Consider the following 27,305-nt stretch of genomic DNA (forward strand, 5'->3'; position numbering starts at 1 on the left):
GTGGTGATTTTTGTGGCGATGTTGCTGGTGATGGCGGGGGTAGAGACAAATCCAGGACCACATTCTCGGGGTGGACAAAGCAGAGGTCAACAACATAGGGCCGACCAGGACAGAAGACAGACCAGGCTAGGGTCAGAAGGTGGCGATATGACCTTGAGATCTGGAGATCGGGATCGGGACAGGGAGACTACAAACGTAGGTGAAATGTTTGAGAGACTGTCGAAACAAATAGCCGACTCTACAAAAATGTTACAACAGGAGATACATGAAACAAGAGACAGCTTAAAAGTTGAGATGGACAATCTAAGATGGGAAAATGACGATCTTAGAACAAAAGTTAGAGGGTAAGAAGACCAGGGTCGGAGAGATAACATGATTTTTTGGGGCCTGGATGAGGACGATGAGTTTGAGACCTGGGAAAAATGTGAAAAGAAAGTGCGCGATTGTATGGTTGAAACGCTAGGTCTAGAGGATGCTGGTGATGATAGAGAAATAGAGATAGAACGGGCACACAGACTGGGAAGGAAGAAAGTAGGACCAAATAGTAAGGCAAGAGGAATAATAGTAAAGTTCGGAAGGTGGAAACATAAACAGAGGGTAAAAAACGCGGTGAAAGAAAAACTATCGAAAGACAGTGGTTATAAAGGGAAAACTAGGGTTTCGGAAGACTACAGCCAGGAACTGAGAAATATTAGAAAGGAACTACTGGACGCGATACCCAGCATAAAGACTGAAAATCCTGGAAAGAAAGTGTTTTTAAATTATGATAAAGTTACAGCTGGGAGAAATATTTATAAATATGACACCTGTGTAAGCGAAGTATATCTTGTAACCGATCGCAGACAAAATGACGGGAACTCAAGTTTTGGAGGATGACGGGATGGCCGTAGCCAAAGTATAACTACGCGGCACCACAAAGAACTAAAATTTTGTTCTTGGAACATTAGTGGATTGAACAATTTGAGAATCAGAACTGATATTGTAAATAAGTTGATGAACTTTGATTATATCTCCTTATGTGAAACATGGGCAAATTGCAAGGAAGATTGTGAGGGTATTTTTGCTCAATTTAATATTTTTTGTAACTATGGTGAAAAGAAATCCAAGTATGGAGCTACTCCACATGGTATAAGCGTATTTATTAAAAAATCCATGGACAAATTTATTAAGTCTGTTCATGATAAATATAAGATGTGTGTAAGTATACTTTTTGACAAGGAAATGTTTGGATTTGAAAAAGATGTACTGGTATGTTCAGTATATATACCTCCAAGTGGTTCAAGTTTTTATACAGAAAAAGAACAAAATGGTATAGCAATCCTTGAAGAAGAAATAATTGATATACTAGATAATATAGAAGATGATGTACAGATTATATTGTGTGGTGATTTTAATGCAAGAACTGGTGAAATGCAAGATTTTGGAGAAAGTGAGAAATATCTCCCTTTGGGAGAAAATGTAGAAGATATTACATTTAGCAAGATAAGATTATCTAAGGATTTAAACACAAATACTTATGGTAAATCGCTTATTGAGTTATGTAATAAGTTAGATACTCATATTTTAAATGGACGTACAATGGGAGATAACTCTGGAGAGTATACATTTATATCCCATCTTGGGAAAAGTGTAATTGACTATGTAATTGTTTCATCATATATTTTTGAAAATATTTCAAATATGATAGTGGAAACGTGGGACATATCAGACCACTTTCCGTTAGTGTGGAGTGTAGGTAGCTCTTTAATTGATGCACAACATATTGATCATTCATTTACGGAAAGAAAGCGTTTTAAATGGAATGAGGCATGTAAGGATAAATTTGTTATAAATCTAGAAAGTGAGCTTTCTAAGGAATTCTTTTCCAAATTTTGGGAGAACCTACGTAATAATATAAATAGTGCAACGACAACATTATGTGAAATTGTATCTCATGCTGCCAAATGTATGCAGAGAAAAACTTACAGACTTAATACTCAACCGAAATGGTGGGAAAATGAGTGTGAATATTTGAAAAAAGAGAAATATGAACTATTAAATGTATTTAGGAGGTCCAACTTGGATGATGATCTACGACGGTACCAAAGTGCGAAGAAAAGATTCAAGGGAGTGTGCAAAGTAAAACAGACACGGGTCAAAAATAACCAAGCGGAGGAAGTGCTTTCTCTAAAGGACCCAAATGATATGTGGAAAAAGCTAAAAAGCTTTAAGAGTACAAATAATAATAACTCAATAACAGGAGGACAGTGGTTTAATTACTTTAAAAACTTATTAAATTCAGCAAAATTTACTGTGGAAGAAACTTTTATGCAAAATGTACATGACACATTAGATGAACATTTCAGTGCAGAAACTCATACTTACAACGAATTACTAGATACTGACATAGAACTAGAAGAAATAAAGAGAGCCATTCACCAATTCAAATTAAATAAAGCTCCTGGTGAAGATGGTTTAGTGATTGAACTTTTTAAATATGGAACTGATGATGTACTTAAGTGTCTCTGTGGTTTGTTTAACAAAATATTGGAGTGTGGGGTTTTCCCTATTGACTGGTGTAAGGCAATTATACATCCTATTCACAAAAAGGGTGATGTAAATTTACCAGACAATTACAGAGGTATTTCGCTCTTAAATGTTATGGGGAAAATATTTACAAAAATTTTAAATAATCGTTTAATTTTCTGGGCAGAAATAGAACAAAAATTTCACGAGGAACAGGCTGGTTATAGAACTGGATATTCAACCATGGATCACTGTTTTTCTTTACAAGCTTTGGTGCAGAAATATCTCAGTAAAAAGAAAGGTAGGATGTATTGTATTTTTGTTGATTTCTCCAAAGCTTTTGACTGTGTACAGCACCCACTTCTACTATATACCTTAATAAAAAACAATGTTAGTCATAAAGTGATTAAGATATTGAAATCTATGTATTCAAATATGAAGTCGTGTATTAACACAACAGATGGATTGTCTCAATATTTTGAGTGTAATGTCGGAACGAAACAGGGCTGTATGTTAAGTCCCTTCCTGTTTGTAATATTTTTAAATGAGGTTATAGAACAAATGAATGAAGCAAACTGCCAAGGAATTTTTGTAGATGCTGAATTACCCAATGTCATGCAGTTACTATTTGCTGATGATATGGCAAACATGGCGGATACTGTTGTAAATTTACAAAAACAAATAGGAATTATTGAATCCTTTTGTAAAATGTATGGTATGATGGTAAATCTTACCAAAACTAAGGTAATGGTTTTTAGACGAGGAGGAATTTTGAAGAAAAATGAAAAATGGTTTTTCAACAGAGAAAGAATAGAAGTGGTACAAATGTACAAATACCTTGGTATGTACTTTACTTGTTTTCTTAAGTGGAATAAAACTAAGGAAGCACTTGTTATTTCAGCAGAGAAAGCTTTGTTTACTTTATTTAGATTCATAAATACTTATGATTTAGGATGTTCGCAGGCATTGTATCTTTTTGATCATATGGTAACTCCTGTAATAACATATGGTGCTGAAATATGGGGCTATTGTTACAGTCCCGGCATAGAAATTGTACAAACAAAGTTTGTTAAAAGACTATTGAGAGTAAAGCAATCAACTTCAAACTTGGCTGTTCTGGGTGAATTAGGGAGACATCCCATGTGTGTTGTTTATTATAAAAAGTGTATAAAGTATTGGTTTAATATTTTAAGTATGGACTCCTCTAGATATCCACGAAGGTGCTATGATATGTTAGTAAATTTACACAATGCTGGAAGAGTAACTTGGGCTACAAATATTAGAGATCTATTGTACAAATATGGATTTCATTATGTATGGATATATCATGAAGTTGGCGATGTAAATAGTTTTATGAGACTGTTTACCCAAAGAGTAAAAGACACTTGTATGCAAGAATGGGATTTTGGAATAAATAACTCTAATAAACTGAATTTTTACTCGGATGTCAAAACTTTAATTGAACCCGAACGATACTTATATTGTATTACAAATAAGTCTCATAAAATTGCTCTAACCAGGCTGCGTGTATCCAGTCATGAATTATTTATTGAAAAAGGTCGTGAACTAAAAATTCCAAGGGAAGAAAGATTATGTAATTACTGTTTATATACAAACAATACAAGACTCATTGAAGATGAATATCATTTTTTATTACACTGTCCATTATATGAACATATAAGACAAATGTGTGCATTGGAAAACTATGTTGAAGCAAAATATATGTTAATAACTGGAAATGAAGATAAATTAAGAAATGTTGCTAAATTTGTATATTTAGCTTTTGAAGCAAGATCAAATTATATTATATCTGTGACATCACAAATTTAGTATTATTAAATCGGAAGTCAGTGCTATATATTAGTAAATTGTACGTTATAAGGTACTTTGCAGAAATTGTTTTTGATGTAAAAATTGTGTGAATATGGTTATTATGTACTGTGCAAATTGTACTATGGGCTAGTTGGCCTTGAAATACTTAATAAAATATCTTGAACTTGAACTTGAACTTGAAAGGGGCAAGTCCTGTGTGATTGTATGTTATACTATGTAATTTTGATGCATGAGATAAATCTACCTTGGTCTTTACCTATACTCTATAAATGTCTTACTGTACTTAAACATGTAACTGCCCTTGTATATTTATGTTCTTACTAAACACGGGATTAATTCCTTATTTATGTGTTGTATGTAAACATCAATTATATATGCTCAGTCAAATATTACAATGTACTTACGTGATTACAATGTAATCACCTTTACTAGGATTAGCCGTTTATACTTACGTAAAATACAATGTACTTACAATGTACCTTTACGAGGTTTACCTTTTATACTTCTATATGTTATTACTTGTATATTATATCACTATTGTTGTACGTTTACATTTGTATATACTTATGAGAAACCGGATCAGTACTCGGACAGCAACATCATTGTTTAACCACGATCACTCTACTGTATATATAAATGCCCATCGCTAATTAGGAGATGGTTTTACATAAGCTCTAAGCTTGTTACCAAATCCTCTTGCATACTTTTGACATATTGTACTACCTTATTCTTCAATAAATATTGTTTAAACTAAGTCCTATAACAGTGAAATTTCACATCTTGGACACGTGAAACGTCGAACCAAGACACCTCACCCGGTCTTAATGGAATATGCAGAAAAACTGGAAAAGGACTGATGAAAAGAGTTGCGATGGGGATGGTAGATGAATGTTGGTCTCTGTGGTCGAAATAAGTCGCATCGAACAGCGAAACAATGCCGTACAGTCGTCACCGCTCATGACATTGGTGAAGAGTTTACGTAAAGGAATGGCACATGTACAGAAACGTTTGATTTCTACGGTGTGCTATGGCAAGCCTTTCTAACGTTAAATACACTAAAGAGATATCCGTATTATTATTTTATAGGTATCTGTATTACAATTAAATATCTATATATTTCATTTAAAGATAACGCTTTTAAAGTTAAAGATACCTCTATGTCTTTCATAGATATCCTTATTATATCTATTATGTCTTTAATACTTTTGCGAACCCTCTGTTGATGTACGCATTGAAACTATTTTCCTGCATGAAACTATACATTCTGTAACTTTTATGAAAAAGTAATAAAGATGAAATAAATGAAATAAGGTCAAGCACAATGTTCTGTGTGTACAATTGTAAGCGGGGCTAGACCGGGATTGGAGACCTGGACTTCGGATTGTTGTATACTATCGCTCATATCGACTGAGCTACGTTGTCAACCGAAGAGTCCTGGTCCAACTCTGCTAAAGGCATATCTAAAACTTATAATCAAAGTGAGGCTATTGTATGTACGTAAAAGACCACAGTGAAATGGGACAGACATCCTTATATTACCGTTCTCATACAATGATGTTACAGGTTCGGTGTACCATGACACGACACGCCGGTTACACTATCATTTTTTCTGAAGATAAGAACTAAATACACTTTGAACGAATTTTGTTCCAACTTAGCCAAAAGAATCGATCTGAATACGTGACCCATTGTCTTGCCAAACTGGTTTTGTATTCTTACACATAAGACAGCGTATAATGGATTTCGAAGAGGAGATATGAGATGCTTATCTGGCACCTTACATTAAGACTTACTGCCAAGGACTTGGCCTTTAAGGTTACTCGTGCCACTGCAAAAAACCTATTTATTTAGGAAACCATTATACGGCAAAGCAATAACTTTAATAAATTATTCATACAAAAAACATACCCTTTGGAACCTTTGTGAAAAACATAAAGCTGAAAATACAGACTACAGTGAAGGCAAAATCCCACAGCGAGGATTTTCTTCCAAGGCCATCCTATTACAATAGAATCGCGTTTACCAAATGAGCGACCTGGGAAGCGATAGTTTGATGTTCACGTCCACCTTCAGCTATGTTTAAAACAAAATAACCGGGAGGTTATTGTTAGTATGAAAGAGGTACAGTGGAACTATTTTACGCATCCTTAAAAACTATAATTGTCAGTTGAATATGTTACATTTTGTATTTGAACCAGAACGACAATCACGGTAACTACATTACCAAATGTCTTGTAACAACACACTCGCCTTGCTTATTAAGCTGTTATTCTATCTACAATGATTTCCTGGATATCAAAATCTTTTTGGCCAATCGTAGAATTGGTTTCTTGACAAGAGATGCTTCAATCAAAAGTATTGATTTGTATCCAACTAAAAGATTTTAGCACCTGCCACGATCAAATACATGATCTCCACGCCTTAGATTGTTGTCGGTCGACAGGTATACTTTTCTGGATTAGGCGGATGTGGCGTGTAACACAGAGACACTTTCACAGCATCTGTTTTCGACTTTATTCTGTGAAGAATTTTGTCTTTTTGTTTTGTTTCACTGTTTTTTCCGTTCCTGTTGTTATCTTATTGAAGTTGTTTTTTTATATTGCATCGTTGGGTACATTCAGAATAACAAGTGTTGATTATTACGTATTTGCTTCATTTCATGTTATCGCAAAGGTGTTATTTTATTGATTACGAATCACGAATAAGACGGAAAATTTCGCGGGAAAGTGTTTTGGTAATTTTTTCCCCTGTCTGATGATAAAGTATTGGCAAATTTAATCAATTTCAAACGTTGAGATAGGTATAACATGTTTATGTATATCTAATTTATCAAACGTCTGTCTCATTACACCGATCGACCGCAGCAATGAATATGTAACAGCAAGCCGAGTACACGTGTTTCGTATTGTAGCTTAAAGTGCGAGGAGCAATTATTAACAGTTTGTTAATATAATTTGATATTTTTTTATAGCATGTCAAATTCAAAATAATAATTTTGCATTTAATCAAGTAGTATTAAGCAACCAATGCTTTCACAAAAAAATGTGGTTAAACATTTGCCCACGTCTTAATTTTAAAGGAAAACAATATTTTAAATGTCAATTAGCACATGAAAATGATAAGGAAATAAGCATTTTTTTTATCAGTAGTATATATTGAAGCAAAATGATGGCAACTTGACAAACGCAAGGAACTTATGTGTCTTAATCTCTTGTCACGTTCACATGTTAAAGTTTTGCGTCTTTCAAATATCTTTTGACATTTTTACAAACATTTTGATATCACTCATATGTCTCAACAAACTGACAAAAGTATTCGAAGACGGTGTTTTGCCTTGCATCTTGTGAAGTCTGCAGTAGGTGTTTATACATTACACATTTTTCAAATACTGGTGAAATAGAAAATCTATAAGTTCACACATTTTCAGAAATGTTTGAAACTTGAAAAAAATTTAAAAGGAAAGATCACATTTGAAACAAGAGGCACAATGGCCCTAAATCGCTTACCTAGTGTTAATCTCACACTTATAAGTTTAAAAGTGGACTAAAATACAGCTACAGGCAGAATATCAGTGTTTGATTCATAAGAACCTATTAAAAGTTTTAAACATAATACCTTGCATGTCGAACAGGGACATTGGGTTGAACATAGTTTATAGTCTTCCGGCCAACATGCTTTTGGGAAAATATCAGTACCCTGGACCTTTTGGTAATACAGAACAAGTCATTTAAATATTTAAACATATATTGACCACTGTGACCTTGAATATGGGCGAAGGTGGTAGTCATTAATCCAAGCATGTTAATGGCCAACTATCGTTATCCTTGGCCTTTTGCTTATTGAGAAGAAGTCGTTAGAAGGTTTTACATAAAATTGACTCCTGTGACCTTGATTAAATGTCAAGGTCATTCATTTGAACAAACTTGGTAGCTCTTCATCCCAGCATGCTACATGCCGAATATCGGTACCGTGGGCCTTTTGGTTGTTGAGAAGAAGTCGTTTGAAGATTTTAACACATTTGACCACTGTGACCTTGAAAGTGGGTCAAATTCATTCATATGAACAAACTTGGTAGCTCTTCATCCCAGCATGCTACATGCCGAATATCGGTACCGTGGGCCTTTTGGTTGTTGAGAAGAAGTCGTTTGAAGATTTTAACACATTTGACCACTGTGACCTTGAAAGTGGGTCAAATTCATTCAAATGAACAAACTTAGTAGCTCTTCATCCCAGCATTATACATGCCCAATATCGGTACCCTGGGCCGTTTGGTTGTTGAGAAGAAGTCGTTTGAAGATTTTAACACATTTGACCCATGTGACCTTGAAATTGGGTCAAGGTCATTCATATGAACAAACTTGGTAGCCCTTTATCCCAGCATGCTACAGGCCCAATAACAGGACCCTGGACCTTTTGGTTGTTGAGAAGAAGTCGTTTGAAGATTTTAACACATTTGACCCCTGTGACCTTGAAAGTGGATCAAGGCCATTCGTTTGAACAAACTTGGAAGCCCTTAATTCTAGAATGCTACATGCCCAATATCAGTACCCTGGGACTTTTGGTAAATATTGAGAAGAAGTCGTTTGAAGATTTTAACACATTTGACCCCTGTGACTTTGAAAGTGGGTCAAGGTCATTCATTTGAACAAACTTGGTAGCCCTTCATCCCAGCATGCTACTGACCCAATATCAGTACCCTGGGCCTTTAGGTTGTTGTGAAGAAGTAGGCATAATCTCACTTGCCCTTCGGGCAGGTGAGCTAAAAATATAAAAGCGAAAATTAGTTGTCCGTCAGGATGATGTTACAAATGCAAGCATTTGCGTGTTTAAAAGTTCAATCAAATCCAATTAGGATTGTTTTATGTAAATTGCAAAAACAATCTGAAGAGAAAGAGATGAGTATCAAAGGAACAACAGAGGTCGCGAAAGAAAACAAACTACGATCTGTCTTACAACGGTAGTCCAAAAACAAAGCTTGCAAATCAGCGTATTTGAAAGAAATGATCAATCTCCTTTGTTAATATATTTTTCGACAGATACATATGTATCAATGGCCAATGTTTTCATGACACGAATATGCTATTTCTTTATCTTGCCGTTTCCTTTCGTGTTGGTATGAGCATAATACCCAGTGTTCCTTTGCCTGTTAATTATCTACTTTATATTTGATAGAAGTTCGTCATTAGAGGTTGAATTTAAACTGTATGTTTTTGCCTTACGATAAAAAAATGTATCTTTCATTTTCTTCGCTTGTTCGTCCTTTTCTCGTCCTTGCTTGCAAATTAGTATTTATTTTTTCCCTACCTGTCAAGACAATGCTTGTTGAATATAATATATATGAATCTGTTCACTATATGTGGGACAAGAAAATAAAATGTCAACCTTCCGGATCACCTTGTTCCGTCTCCGTTTTGTTTTCTTTTTATTTATCATTTTGTTCTTTCTTTTAGAATTTCATTCGTACCACTTTGGACTATAATTATGTGCGAAATACATTCTTTCATAGATATAGAATATAGCTCATCGATGAACAAACGGTACAAGTAGAACAAACCCCTTTTGTACCATAATTGCTCCGTCGACAAGATGTCACTCTCTTACAAAGATTGCGAAAATTTGACAATACATCTGGAACATTTCCTTTAAAAATATTCATGACCCGGTTTTTTTCACTTAGAGCATGCACGTCAAAATCTGTCTGAATTGTCTTTAAAATTGAATTACGTAATATTTATGCTGGAGTTATCTTTGAGTTGTCCTCTTTGTTACATGTGAAAAATTCAAAGAGCGTTCGATACATTGCAGTAAAGTACGCTTAAGAGAACATCTGACAGCTCAGTTATTCAGAAATCAGTCAGGAAGGGCGGTCTCGATCATGCCTAGAATTTTGAAATCGTCATCTTAACAATATTGATGACAGTGCCTCGTTACAAGCAGTGTTCTGGCGTCCTTGCTTCCGGTTTTCGGAAAAGCTGTAGACTGGAGGTAAATTCAATGGATGCCAATGTGTTTTGAGAAATCCATCGAAAGGATCATAATGATCAAGAGGACTGCTGAACCTGAGTTGGATTAAGTGAAATGATGTACCCTTAGCTTTGATTTCGGTAATTTCGATATTTCCCATTGTTAGAAAGAACTTGTACGTTTTATACATTTTGTATTTTCTAGATCTATAATAATGTATATATACTGTTTCAAAGTGGTAAGTATATTGGGTATTTATAATATTTTTAGTTTTGGACAAATGTTTATTATTCAATTTTTTTCTATTATGTATTTATCATTTTTAAAAGATGTTCATGTATAATATTCAATATATAATGTTTTCATTGGGTTTCAAAAAGATTATCAGGGAAATATTAATTGTTTAGTTTAATTCTATAACCTCCTCCCATTACTAATTCAGCTAGCGGAAACAAATCTTACAACACATGGTTTTCAAAGAAGAAGGTTGGTGAAGGCTATCGACACGTTGTATTGTTGCCGTACTTGGATTGGACCTAGTTATACATGAAAGTTGCCGTCGATGAAGCAGAAGACGCTTGCCCTTCCGGAACACATGGTCATATTTTCCGTGTACTTGTATTTATGACACCGGGATAATATTTGCAATGTATTCGTACTGTATTGTCAATGTGCTGGGTATGTCCGTGTACCTGTACTGTCCGTGTCACGTGATGTATGTTACTTGTGGGATGCATGTACCTGGGAGGTGTAAGGTAAGAGTGTGTATGCCCGTGTACCTGTACTGTCCGTGTCTCGTGATGTATGTTACCTGTGGTATGTATGTACCTGGTAGGTGTAACGTAAGAGTGTGTATGTCCGTGTACCTGTACTGTCCGTGTCACGTGATGTGTGTTACCTGTGGTATGCATGTACCTGGTAGGTGTAACGTAAGAGTGTGTATGTCCGTGTACCTGTACTGTCCGTGTCCCGTGATGTGTGTTACCTGTGGTATGCATGTACCTGGTAGGTGTAAGGTAAGTGTGTGTATGCAAGTGCCTCGTTTTGGTTTTATATGGTCAGTGTCTTTGTGTAAGTTTGGCGCGTAAGTCATTCATATTAGACATTTGACAGCGGACATGTTCGCAGTGGTCAGAGCTGGACGAGTAGTACGGGGAATTTCAATAAGTGTTACTAGAATGTCTTTTACAATATCTATATATGTGATTTAGAATAACATCGATTTGGATAAAATATATTTTTTCCTGAATTACCATTTTTTTGTGAATTTCCGTCATCGATCATTTTGATGGGTACATTATTTGAAGTTAATTTTAATATCTTAAGTGCATAAATATTTCATTGTATTTCAGTTGTTACCATGCTAGCCTACATCATGTCAAATTGACGATTATTTCGAATATTTCATTTTTAGACCCTTGACCCATTGTGTAAAATTCTGTATTTGACACGTATATATGATTTATTAAGTATTGAATAAATGTAATGTATTTTGGTATTTGTATAATGAAATGTATACTTCATTATTAAGTAAATGATAACTTATGTTTCCAACTTTCAAGTAATTTAGATAAATGTAAAGCATATGTATTGTCAATAGGATTATGTTGTAACACTTTTTAACTAGATTTTAATTGGTTTGTATTGTTTCCTTGTAGGGTCTTGGATGTCTTGAAAGTCCTGAATACATAATATGTAAATATATTCAAGGAATAATGACTTGAAGATATGCAACAAATGTCCATGAAGAACGAAACCGTGTTTGTTACATATACTTCATTTATTTCGAGCAAAACATTTTCAAACTTGTCAAATGTCGAATTAAGGTATTAGGATTGTGTCACCATTTCTCAATAGAATTTCTTCAAATTTTGTTGTTATAATGCTTTAAAGTAAAGAAAATTTTCTGCCACAAAAAAAATATAGGTTGTCAGAATTTTCAGGATTTTAAATGGAAATTTATGTAAAAAGGAGTGAATTTTGAAATAAAAATGAAAGACACAATATTTTTACAAAATAATGTCAGTAAAAATGATACTGACATATATACGTATTGCATTAATGTATATCAATTCAATCAATGCTGAAATTGTGTAAAATTAATTCTCTATACGCGATATAAAAGTTGACATTTTATAATAAAACCATATACACATAGTAATTGTAGGTAAGAGTTATCTTTCTTGAAAAACTTCACAGTAGTGAAATAGGTAGCCGGTTTCCTGAAGTACAGAAAAAAGGACACATGTGACTCATTGATAAAAAAAAACACCCTGAATTAATGCCTGGATTGCTTTGAAATACTTTAATATTGAGAGAAGACACTGTTCTGTCAATAATAAACATACAATATTCATCAGTTTAATATTAAACATTAGAATTTGCTGAAATTGTAATACTCTCTCCCTACATTGGATTTTCAACTAGGGATGTACTTCCTGTTTCCGTTTATCAATACACTCCAATGACCTTAAGTGTGACATGCATTGATTTAAAAACATACCTTCCAGGCGAGGTCACTGTTAGTAATAAACAGCTAGAAGGTCGTTTGAATAGGAAGGAGTCGTCGTTCGAATATTTTTGAATTCATTGCAAATTCTTTTTTTTTTTATCACGAAAATTCTCAAAAAGAAAATATTCTCGAAAATGCTTCCAGTTAAAACGTAATTATTGGTAAGGATTCCTGTTGTTTCCATAGCACCACGCGACATGAAATTACTTGAATATTGATTATTTTAGGAAATTAGTCAGGAACTCGTAAAAATGTACCCCAAGTCTGCGCGCAGTTTTGAACAAATTAAGACGTGTCCTTCAGCGTTTAACCTTTGTATGACTTTAACCGTTGAAGCTGACATTTAAATAAAATGCCATGTAATAGCGAACACACAAGGAAACAGACCAGTTAGTCCTCTCTCAATTATTGGTGTTTGATACATTTATTTCCGTTCTTGAAATTTCGCAAGGCAATGTCTAAGGGGCAAGGTCCGTCCATACAACGAATATGTCTGTCCGTATTACGTATGATTGTACATATGGGTTCACGGGCGGCAAAATTACCTTGAGCAATTTTAACTCGTGATATTGTTTGTCCCTTTGTAAGACTCATTTAGATGGGCAGAACCAAAATAATTCACACAATTGTTTGTGTCCAATTTGACGTTTCCGTGATGAATTCAATGCAATGGTAAATTTAAAGTCGTAAACCAAGGACAAAATATTTCTACCTATTCAGATATCCGCCATTTATTCAGAAATAGATAAAAATATAAGCTTAGAGTATATAATATATCAGTATTCAGAATGAGATTTATCAGTTTGATATGGAAAATAAATGTGAAGTTTGTTTTGAACACGTCTGTTTCATTTGTCAAGCAAGAGTCAAAAGCCCAATGTCTCGATTTTAAACCGCTGAAAACAACTCACTAAGCCACAATGTGCTGCGTCTGTAAAGTCCGCTGTCAATTTTCGAGACATTTCGTCCAATTAACACTCTAATACTGTAGCCTGTCAGAGGGACGGGAAATATGTTTATCAAATACCGCCCCGTAGTGGATGTTAGAATGAGCCATATATCACCGAATTAACGATGACAACGACCAAGCTTCTCAGATGGGAAGTAAATGTTATTCAAATTGCATTTCCATGTTTTCACAATGAAATAATTTGTTGTAAACATCACAAAACTGTCAAAATCCTATCCCCTTTCAAACGAACGTGGTATTTCCAAAGTACGACATGGCGTTTTGACAACGCCTGGTTTTACTTTGGAAATATTTACGCTTCGTTTTCGAACCTTGTGGTTTGGGTCACGTGATTGGCAGATCTGATACTCGGCGTCTATGTCCATCAGGAGACTCGAACATAAACGTTGCAGTACCATAACGGCAGATTACCCAAGTGTTTTCGAATAATAAATCAGGATTCATTCCGAGTTACAACTATCCAAACTAATACAGATTGGAATCTCGGAAGAGACAATTAACACGAAGAAAGGAGGATATGGACAATAATAAAACGTGCCCTGTCCTCGAGTGCTACCATCAGTGTACTACATCGCTGAACCGATTATTCCCTTTGTCGTTTGCGATTAGAATTGCCTACATGTTAATTAATCAAGAAGGCAATTGATGAATATCGGTTTGGCTGGGTTTGTGTTCTTCTTCACCATTTTTCTTCTTATGTTTTTCTTCTTTTGTCAAATGGGTCTTTGGACATTTTAATTTTTCTCAGAAACTATTAGTCGGAAATTTATGATTTTTCACTTGAGCCTTGGTATGCATGCGGAAATGTGCTTAAAATGTTCCCTTTTTCGTTCGGTTTTTAAACAGCTGATTAAATAGGATATGTATTTGGTGTACATCAAGGTGATGCAAACGGTCCCTCTTCTTATTCTGTTCAAACTTTGAAAGTTGTTGTTCAACGTCTTTTATTTTGTGTTATGCATTTGTTTGATATTTGTATGTTGGCAAAGAGGTAAAATGTCTTAAATTAACGAATTTCATTGGACGCCTTACCCTTACAATTCTCTGCAAATGTATTCACCCAACACCTGTTTGTTCGGATTCATTGCCCATTGTGGACAATACTGTTGTTATGAAGCATGAAACTTATATATATTATAATATATGTGATCCATATATGGCACGTGATGTCGAAGTTAACACAGGTGTTAAAATCGGAAGTGCTAAATCTGCTTTATTTTGATATTTCCGGGCATTTTTCCTTCAAATGTTCACATGGTTGTGAATCCCAAAGCATAGCAGTGGTGAATTTCACATGAACTTTTCAACGGTTTGTTGGAAAAGTGAGTTATTTCAGGATTGTGTTTTCAAACTGGAACAATGAACTCGAACGAGGGGCATACACAGGCGCACGTGCTACTCGCGTCTCAACAGGTAAGCGAGCACTATATTACTTCTGATCAAGCTCGTCAATTTTCGTCACCAGTGACACCGGAACCGGACCTCAGAAGACAAACATTTGATTTGTCTTCAGATAATTCTGTAGAATCTATATCTAAGAAGCCAGCTTGTGTCTCCAACGAGGTTTCCACCCCACAGTGACCAATGTGGTTACGAACACTTCAGAGCCCCTTTTTTTTACAACCTCATATTTAAGCTTTAGTAGAGCCAGTTAGTAAGCTGATGGCTTCTATTATAACCCAAACTCTGACTGATAAGGTACAGCCCAAAATTAAAAAAAAGTGTTCACCGACATGGTCAATAGTGAAAAAACCTGACAATTTCATTGAAAAATGTGTGAACAAAATGGTCGATACAGTAGTTTATAACAAACTCTCCATCATGGAAAGACAAATCATACTCCATGAGATTAAGGTGTTACATGACAAAATTAAACAGCTTCAGACCAGTCGTAACGAGCATGCTGCTATCTTAGATGAGCATAAGCAGTATTCCCGGCGTACGTGCTTGAAATTCCTCAACGTACCTGTTCCTAACGGTCAAGACGCTAACACCTTTGACCCCCTAAAGGCCGTGATGGATATATGTGAAACTCATCTGAATCTAAAAGTACAATATAGATCAATTTCACGATGCCATATTCTGGGCCCTATTTCAGAGGGAAAGGTTTTGGTCGTCGTCCGTTTTCTTAGATATATTGACCGCCATGAAGTGTTTTCTTGTAAACAGAAACTAAAAGGTAACAACCATAAAATCATTGTAGAATCCCTTACTAGGAAACGCCAAACCGTATTGAACGAACTCAATAGACTAAGACACGAAAAAAAGATCAACTCTTTCTGGACACGTGACGGACGGATACTTGCAAAAGAATCACCAGACGACAGAAAGTTTATGGAATCTACATTGAAGGACCTTTCCGTACTTTTGCCTGACTACAAATTTGAATCTAAATCAAACAACTATTTTGAATTGTCAGGAATTCCTGATAGTGTCAAATTACTACGTAACACTAACGTAATAAGTAAACATGTATGCCTGATACATGTTTCGTATGCTAACTTCATTGCGCTTGTGCTAAAACTCTTGTATTCATTATCATGCGTATGTTTGAATGTGCCCATGAGGACCTGTGTGCGCGTGGATATGTTCTGTCAAATTCGCAAACAAATAATTACAATCAAACATGCTCTTAAAATGTATTATGTTCACGAATAAATTTATTGAAAAGATATACACTTAATACTCATTGGCCTGAATGACCTGCCTCGTTGACCTTTACGGAAATCAATTTTACTCTCTGTTTTATTCATGTCCACTTACCCAAAAATTAGTCGTGTCGAGTATTTGATATGTAACTGTGGAAATTTGCATATGGAGTCAACACGACAGGCCATTCCTGCCTATTCTTTATCTTAAACATATGCATAAACAGTTTGGCAATGTGCATGTGCTTATGTTTTGCGCATGTGTTTCTCCGCAGAGAGGAAAACCCTTCTATTAATGTTCGATCATCTCCTTATAACATTTACGGGTATGAGTTGGCTTACGAATATGAGCTGATGTGACCTGACCCTTTGACCTTTTAGGACGTTTACATTGTATCGCGGGTATGAATCGAGTATTGTATTCTACGCGCTATGGCACACGATGCTGTTCTGTTAGCCGCTTACTGCCTGTTTTCCCGTTATCTATGCAGCGAATCGCCTATCATTATAACCGAAATTCGCATATAGGGTCAACACGATAGGTCAGTCTGGTTCTTGTTCTTCCGCTGAAACAAAAAACCTTTCTACACCTCTCCGATCATATCCCTATAAGTTAACATGTCGAGCAATTCTTTAGTTTTTTTTGTTTTGATTGTTATTATAGCGTATATTATACATTATAGCAGTATAAATCCAACCTTACATATGTACGTGTTACAAGTTAAACACCAACATGTGAGTCAATGAGCCAAATATCCCTTGTGAAGGAGTATTGTAGTAGCCTGAACGACCCGACCCATGTGGAAATTATTTATGTATGTCCACTCGCCTAATGAGTAGGGAATCGAGTATTGTATGCTACCATTATTGTGCCTATGTTCCCTAAATCCATGCCGAATCGACCAAATTTAAGTACCGAAATTTACATATGAGGTCAACATGACAGGTCACTCTGGTCTATCATATGACAACGTGCTCGTGTTTTACATGCATGTTTTTAATTACTATTGTATTTGAAGGTAAATAGGGTTGTTCAACCTCTGCCCTACACATGTGCGAATGATAGTGTGCTGTGACAAGTGTCATTGAGCATGTTGAAGAAAAATGTATGTGCTTTTAAAGATGTTTTAAATATGTCGTTTGTCTAATATAAATCATGGTCTGAATGTTGTATTATTGAACCTTGTTATTATATATGAAATCATTTCATAAGTCTGTTAAAGTTCACCAATGTGTAAATATATATGTATTTGTATCTCTCATTCAACTTCATACGCCTGGAAATATCTGTTCTCGTTCTTAACTTTAATTATTTTCAAGAACCTCCGATCGAATCTTTAATTTTGTTTTCCCTTACATATGTACGTATACAAGCTATACTTTTTGTTCTTCCCTCTGAATTTTATCTCTTCTAACGCGATTTCGTCCTTGACTCCTCTATATCAGCTGCCTTTTTATCTCACTTACATGACCTTACCCTCTATCCCTACTTTTCACGATGCCGATTGTATGGTGATAGATGCCTATTACTTAATGTGCTTTTTGCATTTTGTACGCGAAAATGGGTAATTCTCTGGAAGCATATAGGGTATCCATCGGAAGGTTCCATGGTAGTAACTAGTCGTTCATCATTTCCTCCAAAACCACACTGAATTTTCTTTTTATTGTTCAATTTGTCATATCTGTCTTGATAGACAATATTGTGACATGTTCCAATGCCGCCTTTATTTGTGTGAATTATCCGCTACTTGCATCGGGATTCTACAGTACCGACTTTCCGTTTCTACTAATTATTTTACTTCTTAGTGGAGATATTGAAAAAAAACTGGTCCTTACAATGTTAGTCATTTCGATTTAATTCTATTGAAATTAAACGTTAGAAGCATAAAGAATACATTTTCGTTTCTTGACACTATTATAATTGACTTTGATATCCTGTGCTTCACAGTGACACATGTACCTAGATGACTCTGTTGAAGATGAGTCTCTAACTATTCCCGACTACTCTTTATTGATGCGTAAAGATAGAAATGCGCATGGGAAGGGGTCATTATTAACTTCTCTGATACTATCAGAGCCATACGCAAACCAGCTTCTCTCGAATGTATTTGGGCGGAAGTAATGTGTCACAACAGACGAATTATGATAGGATTATTTTATAGACCTCCAAACTCTAGAAATACATTTTATGAAAATGTTGAATGGTCGATTGAAACTGTATGCGATTATTGTTCTGATGTAGTTATTCTTGGTGATTTTAATGACGATTTGAAACGTTGTAATAGCAAATTAGAGGTCTTAACATCTAACTATAACCTGTTTAACTGCCGATACAGCTACACTTCTTGATCATATATTTATTACTACCAATATACAGTGTTTGGATAGCGGATTTTTTTATGTAGATAATACAATCAGCGATCACAAAGCTACTTTTATGAATTTATCTTTTGATTATTGTTGCAAGACATCTTATGAAAGACTTGTTTGAAACTACAATAGAGCAGACAATCTAAAATATAATGATTTGATAATGGCAGTAAACTGGCAAGACCTGATTTGTAATGCACCTTCTATTGACTGTGCAGTAGAAAATTTACAGCAAAATACATAGAACTAGCTAGTACATGTATCCCAAATTCTATAATTGTTCGCCCCTCGGATAAACCTTGGTTTGATACTGTCTTACGGAAACACTGTCGTATACGTGACAGTATGAAGTACAAAGCGCCCGGATGATTGGTCAAAATATAAGAGCATAAGAAAGTTAAATAATATGAAAAAGAAAGCTAAGGCTGACTTTTTCAGTAATCTCGAATCCCTTATCAATAAATCGAAAAATGAAAATCCACGCGATTTTTTGGAAATTTTAAAAAGTTTCCTCCTTTGGATTACTCGGTTAATGGCTTTTCAAAAGTGGCATACAGTGACCAAGATAAAGTCGAAGTTCTGAATATTTATTTCGCTTCAATTTCATGTACTGATAAATCCAATGTCACTCTACTTGATTTTCATAGAAAATGTCAAAACTCTCTTACTAATATTGTTAAACATGCAAATGCAGTTTTTGATATTTTATCTATTCTAGATATTAGAAAGGCAGTTGGCCCTAATAAGATCAGCCACCGTATGCTGAAGGCTACAGCCAGAACAGTTTCACAGCATCTCACTATGTTGTTCAATCGATCTATCAGAGAAGCTGTTTTCCGTTCTGAATGGAAAAAACTTCATGTCTTGTCGTTATTCGAAAAAGGAGATGCACAACTTCCTTCCAACTATCTACCTATTTCTTTACTCAGCGGTCTGTCAAAAAGTATGGAAAGATGTGTTTTTAAGTATATTTTTAACGTTGCATGATGTATTTTATGAATACCAATCTGGGTTCCTTCCCGCTCATTCAACCGTTTACCATTTGATAGAACTGTACCATAACATTGTCACTGCTGCCGATAAAAAGAAATTATTCTTGTATTGTATTTTGTGACTTGTCAAAGGCATTTGACAAAGTCTGGCATAGAGGTTTACTTTTTAAACTTCGTCAGTATGGCATCGGGGTGAACTGCTATCTTGGGTGTCAAATTATTTAAGCAACAGACAACAATCTGTTATATATGGCAATGGCGTCTCATCATTAAAACCAGTTACAGCAGGAGTTCCCCAGGGTTCTGTACTGGGGCCCCTGTTATTTCTCTTCTATATAAATGACCTCGCTAATCACATGGAAACTTTTGTCAGACTTTTCGCGGACGATTCATCTCTTCAGAAATCTTCCTCCGATCTTTATGAAATTTAACAAGCATTGAATCATGATCAAATATATTTTCAGAACTGGTCCGACCAATGACTTATGCAATTTAATCCTGCAAAGACTGAAGCGATCCTTTTCTGGAAGAGAAATGTCCCTAAGAATCTATGGAATTCACTGACTCGCATCGTCATTTAGGGGTCAATCTTAGTGGTAACTGCAAATGGGCTGAACACGTAAACTAATTGATGAAATCTTCTTCTCAAAAAGTTACAGCTTAGAAAAAAAATGAAAAACAAAGTGAGTAAATCTACTCTTAATACTCTCTATACATCATTTATTCGACCTGAGCTCGAATATGCTTCTAGCGTTTTGGATGGCTACCCCGAACATTTGTTCGACTCCTTGAAAAAAGTACAATTGGAAGCAGCTAGGGTCATCTCCGGTCTTACGACCATTGCTTCACGCGAGGCATTATATTTAGAAACTGGCTGGAAACCACTTAAACAGAGAAGAGCAGAAACTGTGTATTTTTTTATAATATTCACTATAAACGTGCCCCAGCTTACTTAGAACACCAAATCCCACCAAGCATACGCGATTTAAACAGGGAGTTAAGAAACACAAACAATTACCAGGCATCCCGTTGTCGTCTTGAAATTACAAAAAAATCTTTTGTTCCGTCGTCTTTACATTTATTGAATAATTTAGATAACGACATTAAATCCGGTGTTTCTCTTCTCGTGTACCTCCATCTGTGCCTGATTATCTGCATACTAGAAATCGCTATATTTCTGTACTACATGACCGTATAAGGCATCGTTGTAGTGGTTTACAGTCAGATTGATTTAGAGTAGTAATTTGTCGGTCCCCAAATTGTTTGTGTGGTGACGGTGTGGAAGATGCGAATCACTACTTCTTTACATGTTCAAAGTTTGCTTATTTGATACATTGCGCGATTTAAATGTAGATGTTAATCTAGAAATTATTTTGTGGGGAAATAGTGACAATTACTCCTATGAAACAAACATCAATATAGTAAAATCGGTACAGACGTTTTTGAATACAACAAAGCGTTTTGATGCTACCTGAACGAACTTTTTACAATCGGCACCGAATCTACTCCCTCCCGACTTCCTTTCCCGTCTTTGTTCTACTTTCTCTTCCAATCCCCCTTTACTTTTTGTGATAAAGTTGATTTAGACAAGAAAATACATCTACCATATTATTATTTTGTAAATTGATCTCTGTGTACATAGTACGTCACGTGATTTAAATGTAATTCATATGCTGTATTATAGGAGAAGAGCTTGTAAGTTGTTAGAACTTGTCTCTCATCCATTTGTCTGCTTCGACAATAAAATATGTTTAAATCAATATTTACATGTTCTACACATTAAACAGATGTAACGCTAACAGTAGATGGCTATAAAGACATGTTCGCCCATGCGGGGAAAGCAATTGGGTTCAGTCGAAAGGCGGGGACATACACAAGTCCATAAAAACGGCATTTGTTATTCCTGCTTATATATAGCGTTCAACATTTATGGTAATGAAAACAAAGGATTAACACCGTTGTCAGTATGTTGTGACTGGGATGAATGATAGGCAGGGTACCTTTAGCATGGTGTTTCATTGCGATAGCACTATAAAGTCAGCTTCAGGTCCGCGCCACCCTTGCACCTGGGAGATCGCGGGAAAAGAATACACCTGTTGTTACCCACTGCATGTATCGTAGGAGGCGACTAATGCGGGAACCCTCTGCAGAATTGAGAATTTGCTTTGGTGTCCTCTATTTGGGGTCACAAAGGCGACCAAAATAAATCGACTGCACCCTATCTACTGTTTAGCGTCAGCCCATGTGAGGAAGGCAAAGGGTTCTGTCCAAAGGCCAGGACATACCAAATACCTTAAAAATGGTAGTTGTTATTCCCTGATGAACGTTCAGCATTTAGGGTAATGGCAACAACTGGTTCATCTGTTATAAGTATAAATTGACCGGGTGGAATGCTGTGGTGGTTGCCTTCGGAATGGTATTTCAGTGAAATAGCACTAAAAAGTCGGCATCAGATCCACGCTATTACAAGGAGGGCAAGCACACCAATATACCTGCATACACACACGCATGCACGCTTACACTACACACATGGAGGCACGTCCTTAAATGACCTTAGCTGTTAATAGGACGATAAACAAAATTAAACCAAACTAAACCAAACCAGGTCCGCGCTATACAAGGAGGTACCTAAATCTACATACCCTGCCTGCAGCACTCATACAAACGTCCACGCATACCTTACACACATGGAGATACGTCCTTATAAACAAAATAAACCAATCAATACATAATTACTAAATGGATATTGTTTTTAAAGTCTATGCCGGCCGATCGATATCGCCCATAGATAGCTGCCTATTCTTGTTAATGCCGTGTGACTTTCTTTATCATGTTAATTTTGTCACGTCAATCATATTGTCCAAGAGAAGAAGTCAGCAATTGAAAAACTAACTCCTGATAATCACGCCAGATAATTAGATCTGCGTAATAGCTCATTTTCGGATCTGGAAACTAACATTTCACTTGTAATAAATCAGCATGTTTGTTTGTTTCATCAATTTTTTTTTTTTTTTGTATAGCAGGTTAAGTTTTACATGGGATCACAGTTGCATTCAATCTTGGCGTTAGAGGAAATAATTTTGCATTTGCCTTCATTTTCCTGTTAAAAATGTAGTCCGTACCCCTCCCTAAGGTGATGGGGAGTTAGCATCTGGTTGTTGTGGTGTTCGAGGGCGAACTCATTTAAAAATAGGGAAGTGGTGTGGCAACTTTTAATAGTACATAAGATTGAGGTCAACTAAATATTAAGGTCAACTTCTATCTTCACGCCGAGGGAATTTCCCTTTAACTTAATTGGTAGAGCGGTCGAAAGGGAAGCTGGGGTTTCGCTAGTTCGATCGTCGGTGGAAACACACTACTCTCTACCCCTTTTCTGTTCGTTAATTCGGAAAATTCGTATCCACTCATTTATTCTCAGATATGTTGATCCGTCATGTAGAAGATGTTCTCCAGTCTCCTCAGATATGTTGATCCGTCATGTAGAAGATGTTCTCCAGTCTCCTCAGATATGTTGATCCGTCATGTAGAAGATGTTCTCCAGTCTCCTCAGATATGTTGATCCGTCATGTAGAAGATGTTCTCCAGTCTCCTCAGATATGTTGATCCGTCATGTAGAAGATGTTCTCCAGTCTCCTCAGATATGTTGATCCGTCATGTAGAAGATGTTCTCCAGTCTCCTCAGATATGTTGATCCGTCATGTAGAAGATGTTCTCCAGTCTCCTCAGATATGTTGATCCGTCATGTAGAAGATGTTCTCCAGTCTCCTCAGATATGTTGATCCGTCATGTAGAAGATGTTCTCCAGTCTCCTCAGATATGTTGATCCGTCATGTAGAAGATGTTCTCCAGTCTCCTCAGATATGTTGATCCGTCATGTAGAAGATGTTCTCCAGTCTCCTCAGATATGTTGATCCGTCATGTAGAAGATGTTCTCCAGTCTCCTCAGATATGTTGATCCGTCATGTAGAAGATGTTCTCCAGTCTCCTCAGATATGTTGATCCGTCATGTAGAAGATGTTCTCCAGTCTCCTCAGAGATGTTGATCCGTCATGTAGAAGATGTTCTCCAGTCTCCTCAGAGATGTTGATCCGTCATGTAGAAGATGTTCTCCAGTCTCCTCAGATATGTTGATCCGTCATGTAGAAGATGTTCTCCAGTCTCCTCAGATATGTTGATCCGTCATGTAGAAGATGTTCTCTAGTTTTCTCAGATATGTTTATCCATCATGTAGAAGATGTTCTCCAGTCTCCTCAGAGATGTTGATCCGTCATGTAGAAGATGTTCTCCAGTCTCCTCAGATATGGTTGTTAAAGTATGACGCCATCGCCTAATTCACTGTAATAGTTGACACTGTTATGACGTTAAGTTTAATTGCTTGTATCAGAAAATCTTATTAGGAATCCCAAAAAAATAGATCATTCATCAGACAAGCCACAAGTAATTGTCATATCGTCATCCGACAATTTTACAATATATTGCAATGCGTGTTACGTGTTATGGTAGTGACCGACAGAGAACAACATCGTTATGTATCTTTATTTACAGAACCAAGCGATATGTTTTAATTAATGGGGAACATTGAAGTAGGGAGAATCACAAAATAAGAGGGAACCCTTCTTAGACACATTTAAGGGTCCACGTACCACTGCCAAAAACTGGAACTACAAGTGTATATAAATCCTATACATTCCCCTTTCCTGCGACAGTTTTGTTTAGCTACAGTTGGCAAATTAAATTACGTCATTTGATACCATGAATATCTCACACTATTTTCTTACCCACATAAGAAATATTTTGTATTAATCACACGCACACGATTTACGTATGTTTAAAACTATGTCTTTTTTTCCTGTTCAATAATACTCCGTCTTTGGCTTTCATCTCAGTCCAATCAGGATCCTAATTTGTATATCACGTGGGATTAGCTCTTATAACAATACCATAAACCTACACAGGATTGGACTTCGGTTTCTAGAAGTTAACACATATTTAGTTTTTGCTTGTTCTATAAAAGCATAACATGTTAATGGTTTCGCCTCAAGTTTAAAATATACGTGAATGTAAATAGTGCATTGCACTGATGTTCCGAGAAATATTTATTATCACGTAAATCTGTGAGGTGATGCGATTTCTAATTTTATTTTACCGCTTATATTAAGTATCATCGAAATAGACAATATATGTATATATAGATATGTTCATTTTTTACATAACTTCGTTCATAACGATTGTTTTCGCAAAAATAACGTTATTTCAAATCCTTTTCATACCGGAATCCTTAATTTAAGAGAGTCAGGTTTAAGTTTTGAAATTCTGCTTTCTCTCCACTTGATTACAATTAAAATACAATAACAAAAACATATTTTACCGCTATCGGAATAGACAATATATGTATATATAGATATGTTCATTTTTTACATAACCTCACTCATAACGATTTTTTTCGCAAAAATAACGTTATTCACAGAAAGTATATTTCTATATTTCCAATCCTTTTCATACTGGCATTCTTAATTTAAGAAAAACAGGTTTACGTTTTGAAATTCTACTTTCTCTCCACTTATCAAGAAAAACAAGTTTACAATTTCAATATCTTTATTAAATGAGAACAGAAAAGTTTATTACAATTAAAATAAAATAACAAAAGTTACTTTTGGGAAGTCAGATTAATCTAGCGTTTATAATTCTTTGATTTTTATAAATCAAAGATACGATGGTAATTTTGCTATTTTGCTTAATGTCCTAAAAGTGTTAAATATAATGTATTTCGAAACTAAACTATTATTCAAAATGATCACCTACAGAAAAAAACTATCAACAAATTCATTTGTGCATTTCACCGTATTGGATTTTTAACGTGTCAGGTCTTGTGTAATCGGGTTCTTGTCCGGACAAGCTGGGTTCTGTTTTAAACTTAATCAGTTACATACACAACAGAGATAATGCCTGACACACGTGGTTTCACTCTGAACATATAAATAGTCCCAGGGCGTTAAATTACATCACACATTATATACATTATCGTCAAACACCGACACCCACCAGTCAACCGTCAGGACTCTAACGTCAAACACCGACACCCACCAGTCACCAGTAAGACCTCTACCATCAAACACCGTCACCCACCAGTCAACCGTCAGAACTCTACCGTCAAACACCGTCACCCACCAGTCAACCGTCAGGACTCTATCGTCACACACCGTCACCCACCAGTCACCAGTAAGAACTCTACCGTCAAACACCGTCACCCACCAGTCACCAGTGAGAACTCTATCGTCACACACCGTCACCCACCAATCACCAGTAAGAACTTAACCGTCAAACATCGTCACCCACTTGTCACCAGTAAGAACTCTATCGTCAAACACCGTCACCCACCAGTCACCAGTAAGAACTCTACCGTCAAACACCGTCACCCACCAGTCAACCGTCAGAACTCTACCGTCGAACACCGTCACCCACCAGTCAACCGTAAAAACTCTACCGTCAAACACCGTCACCAACCAATCACCAGTAAGAACTCTACCGTCAAACACCGTCACCCACCAATTACCAGTAAGAACTCTACCGTCAAACACAGTCACCCACCAATCACCAGTAAGAACTCTACCGTCAAACACCGTCTCCCACCAGTCACCAGTAAGACCTCGACCGTCAAACACCGTCACCCACCAGTCACCAGTCAGAACTCTGCCGTCAAACACCGTCACCCACCAATCACCATTCAGAACTCTACCGTCAAACACCGTCACCCACCAGTCACCAGTAAGAACTCGAGCGTCAAACACCGTCACCCACCAGTCAGCAGTCAGAACTCTACCGTCAAACACCGTCACCCACCACTCACCAGTAAGAACTCGACCGTCAAACACCGTCACCCCCCAGTCAGCAGTCAGAACTCTACCGTCACATACCGTCACCCACCAGTCCCCAGTAAGAACTCGACCGTCAAACACCGTCACCCACCACTCACCAGTAAGAACTCGACCGTCAAACACCGTCCCCCACCAATCACCATTCAGAACTCTACCGTCAACCACCGTCACCCACCAGTCACCAGTAAGAACTCGACCGACAAACACCGTCACCCACCAGTCACCAGTCAGAACTCTACCGTCTAACACCGTCACCAACCAGTCAGCAGTCAGAACTCTACCGTCACATACCGTCCCCCACCAGTCACCAGTAAGAACTCGACCGTCAAACCCCGTCACCCACCAGTCACCAGTAAGAACTCGACCGACAAACACCGTCACCCACCAGTCACCAGTCAGAACTCTGCCGTCAAACACCGTCACCCACCAGTCACCAGTAATAACTCGACCGTCAAACACCGTCACCCACCAATCCCCATTCAGAACTCTACCGTCAAACACCGTCACCCACCACTCACCAGTAAGAACTCGACCGTCAAACACCGTCACCCACCAGTCAGCAGTCAGAACTCTATCGTCAATCACCGTCACCCACCAGTCACCAGTAAGAACTCTAACGTCAAACAGCGTCGCCAA

General features: G+C 36.5%; 1 protein-coding gene across 1 annotated transcript; it reads left to right on the forward strand.

Annotated features, from left to right (window-relative positions):
* Nucleotides 1–372: 372 nt before the first annotated feature.
* On the forward strand, nt 373–26,915 carry LOC110456704 (extensin-3-like). Its single transcript, XM_021507591.1, has 2 exons — nt 373–544; nt 25,840–26,915. Exons 1-2 carry the CDS (start codon nt 373–375, stop codon nt 26,913–26,915), a joined length of 1,248 nt encoding a protein of 415 aa, XP_021363266.1.
* The last annotated feature ends 390 nt before the right edge of the window (nt 26,916–27,305 follow it).

The sequence above is a fragment of the Mizuhopecten yessoensis genome, unplaced genomic scaffold (genome assembly GCF_002113885.1).
Source record: "Mizuhopecten yessoensis strain PY_sf001 unplaced genomic scaffold, ASM211388v2 scaffold1029, whole genome shotgun sequence".
Lineage (NCBI taxonomy): Eukaryota > Metazoa > Mollusca > Bivalvia > Pectinida > Pectinidae > Mizuhopecten > Mizuhopecten yessoensis.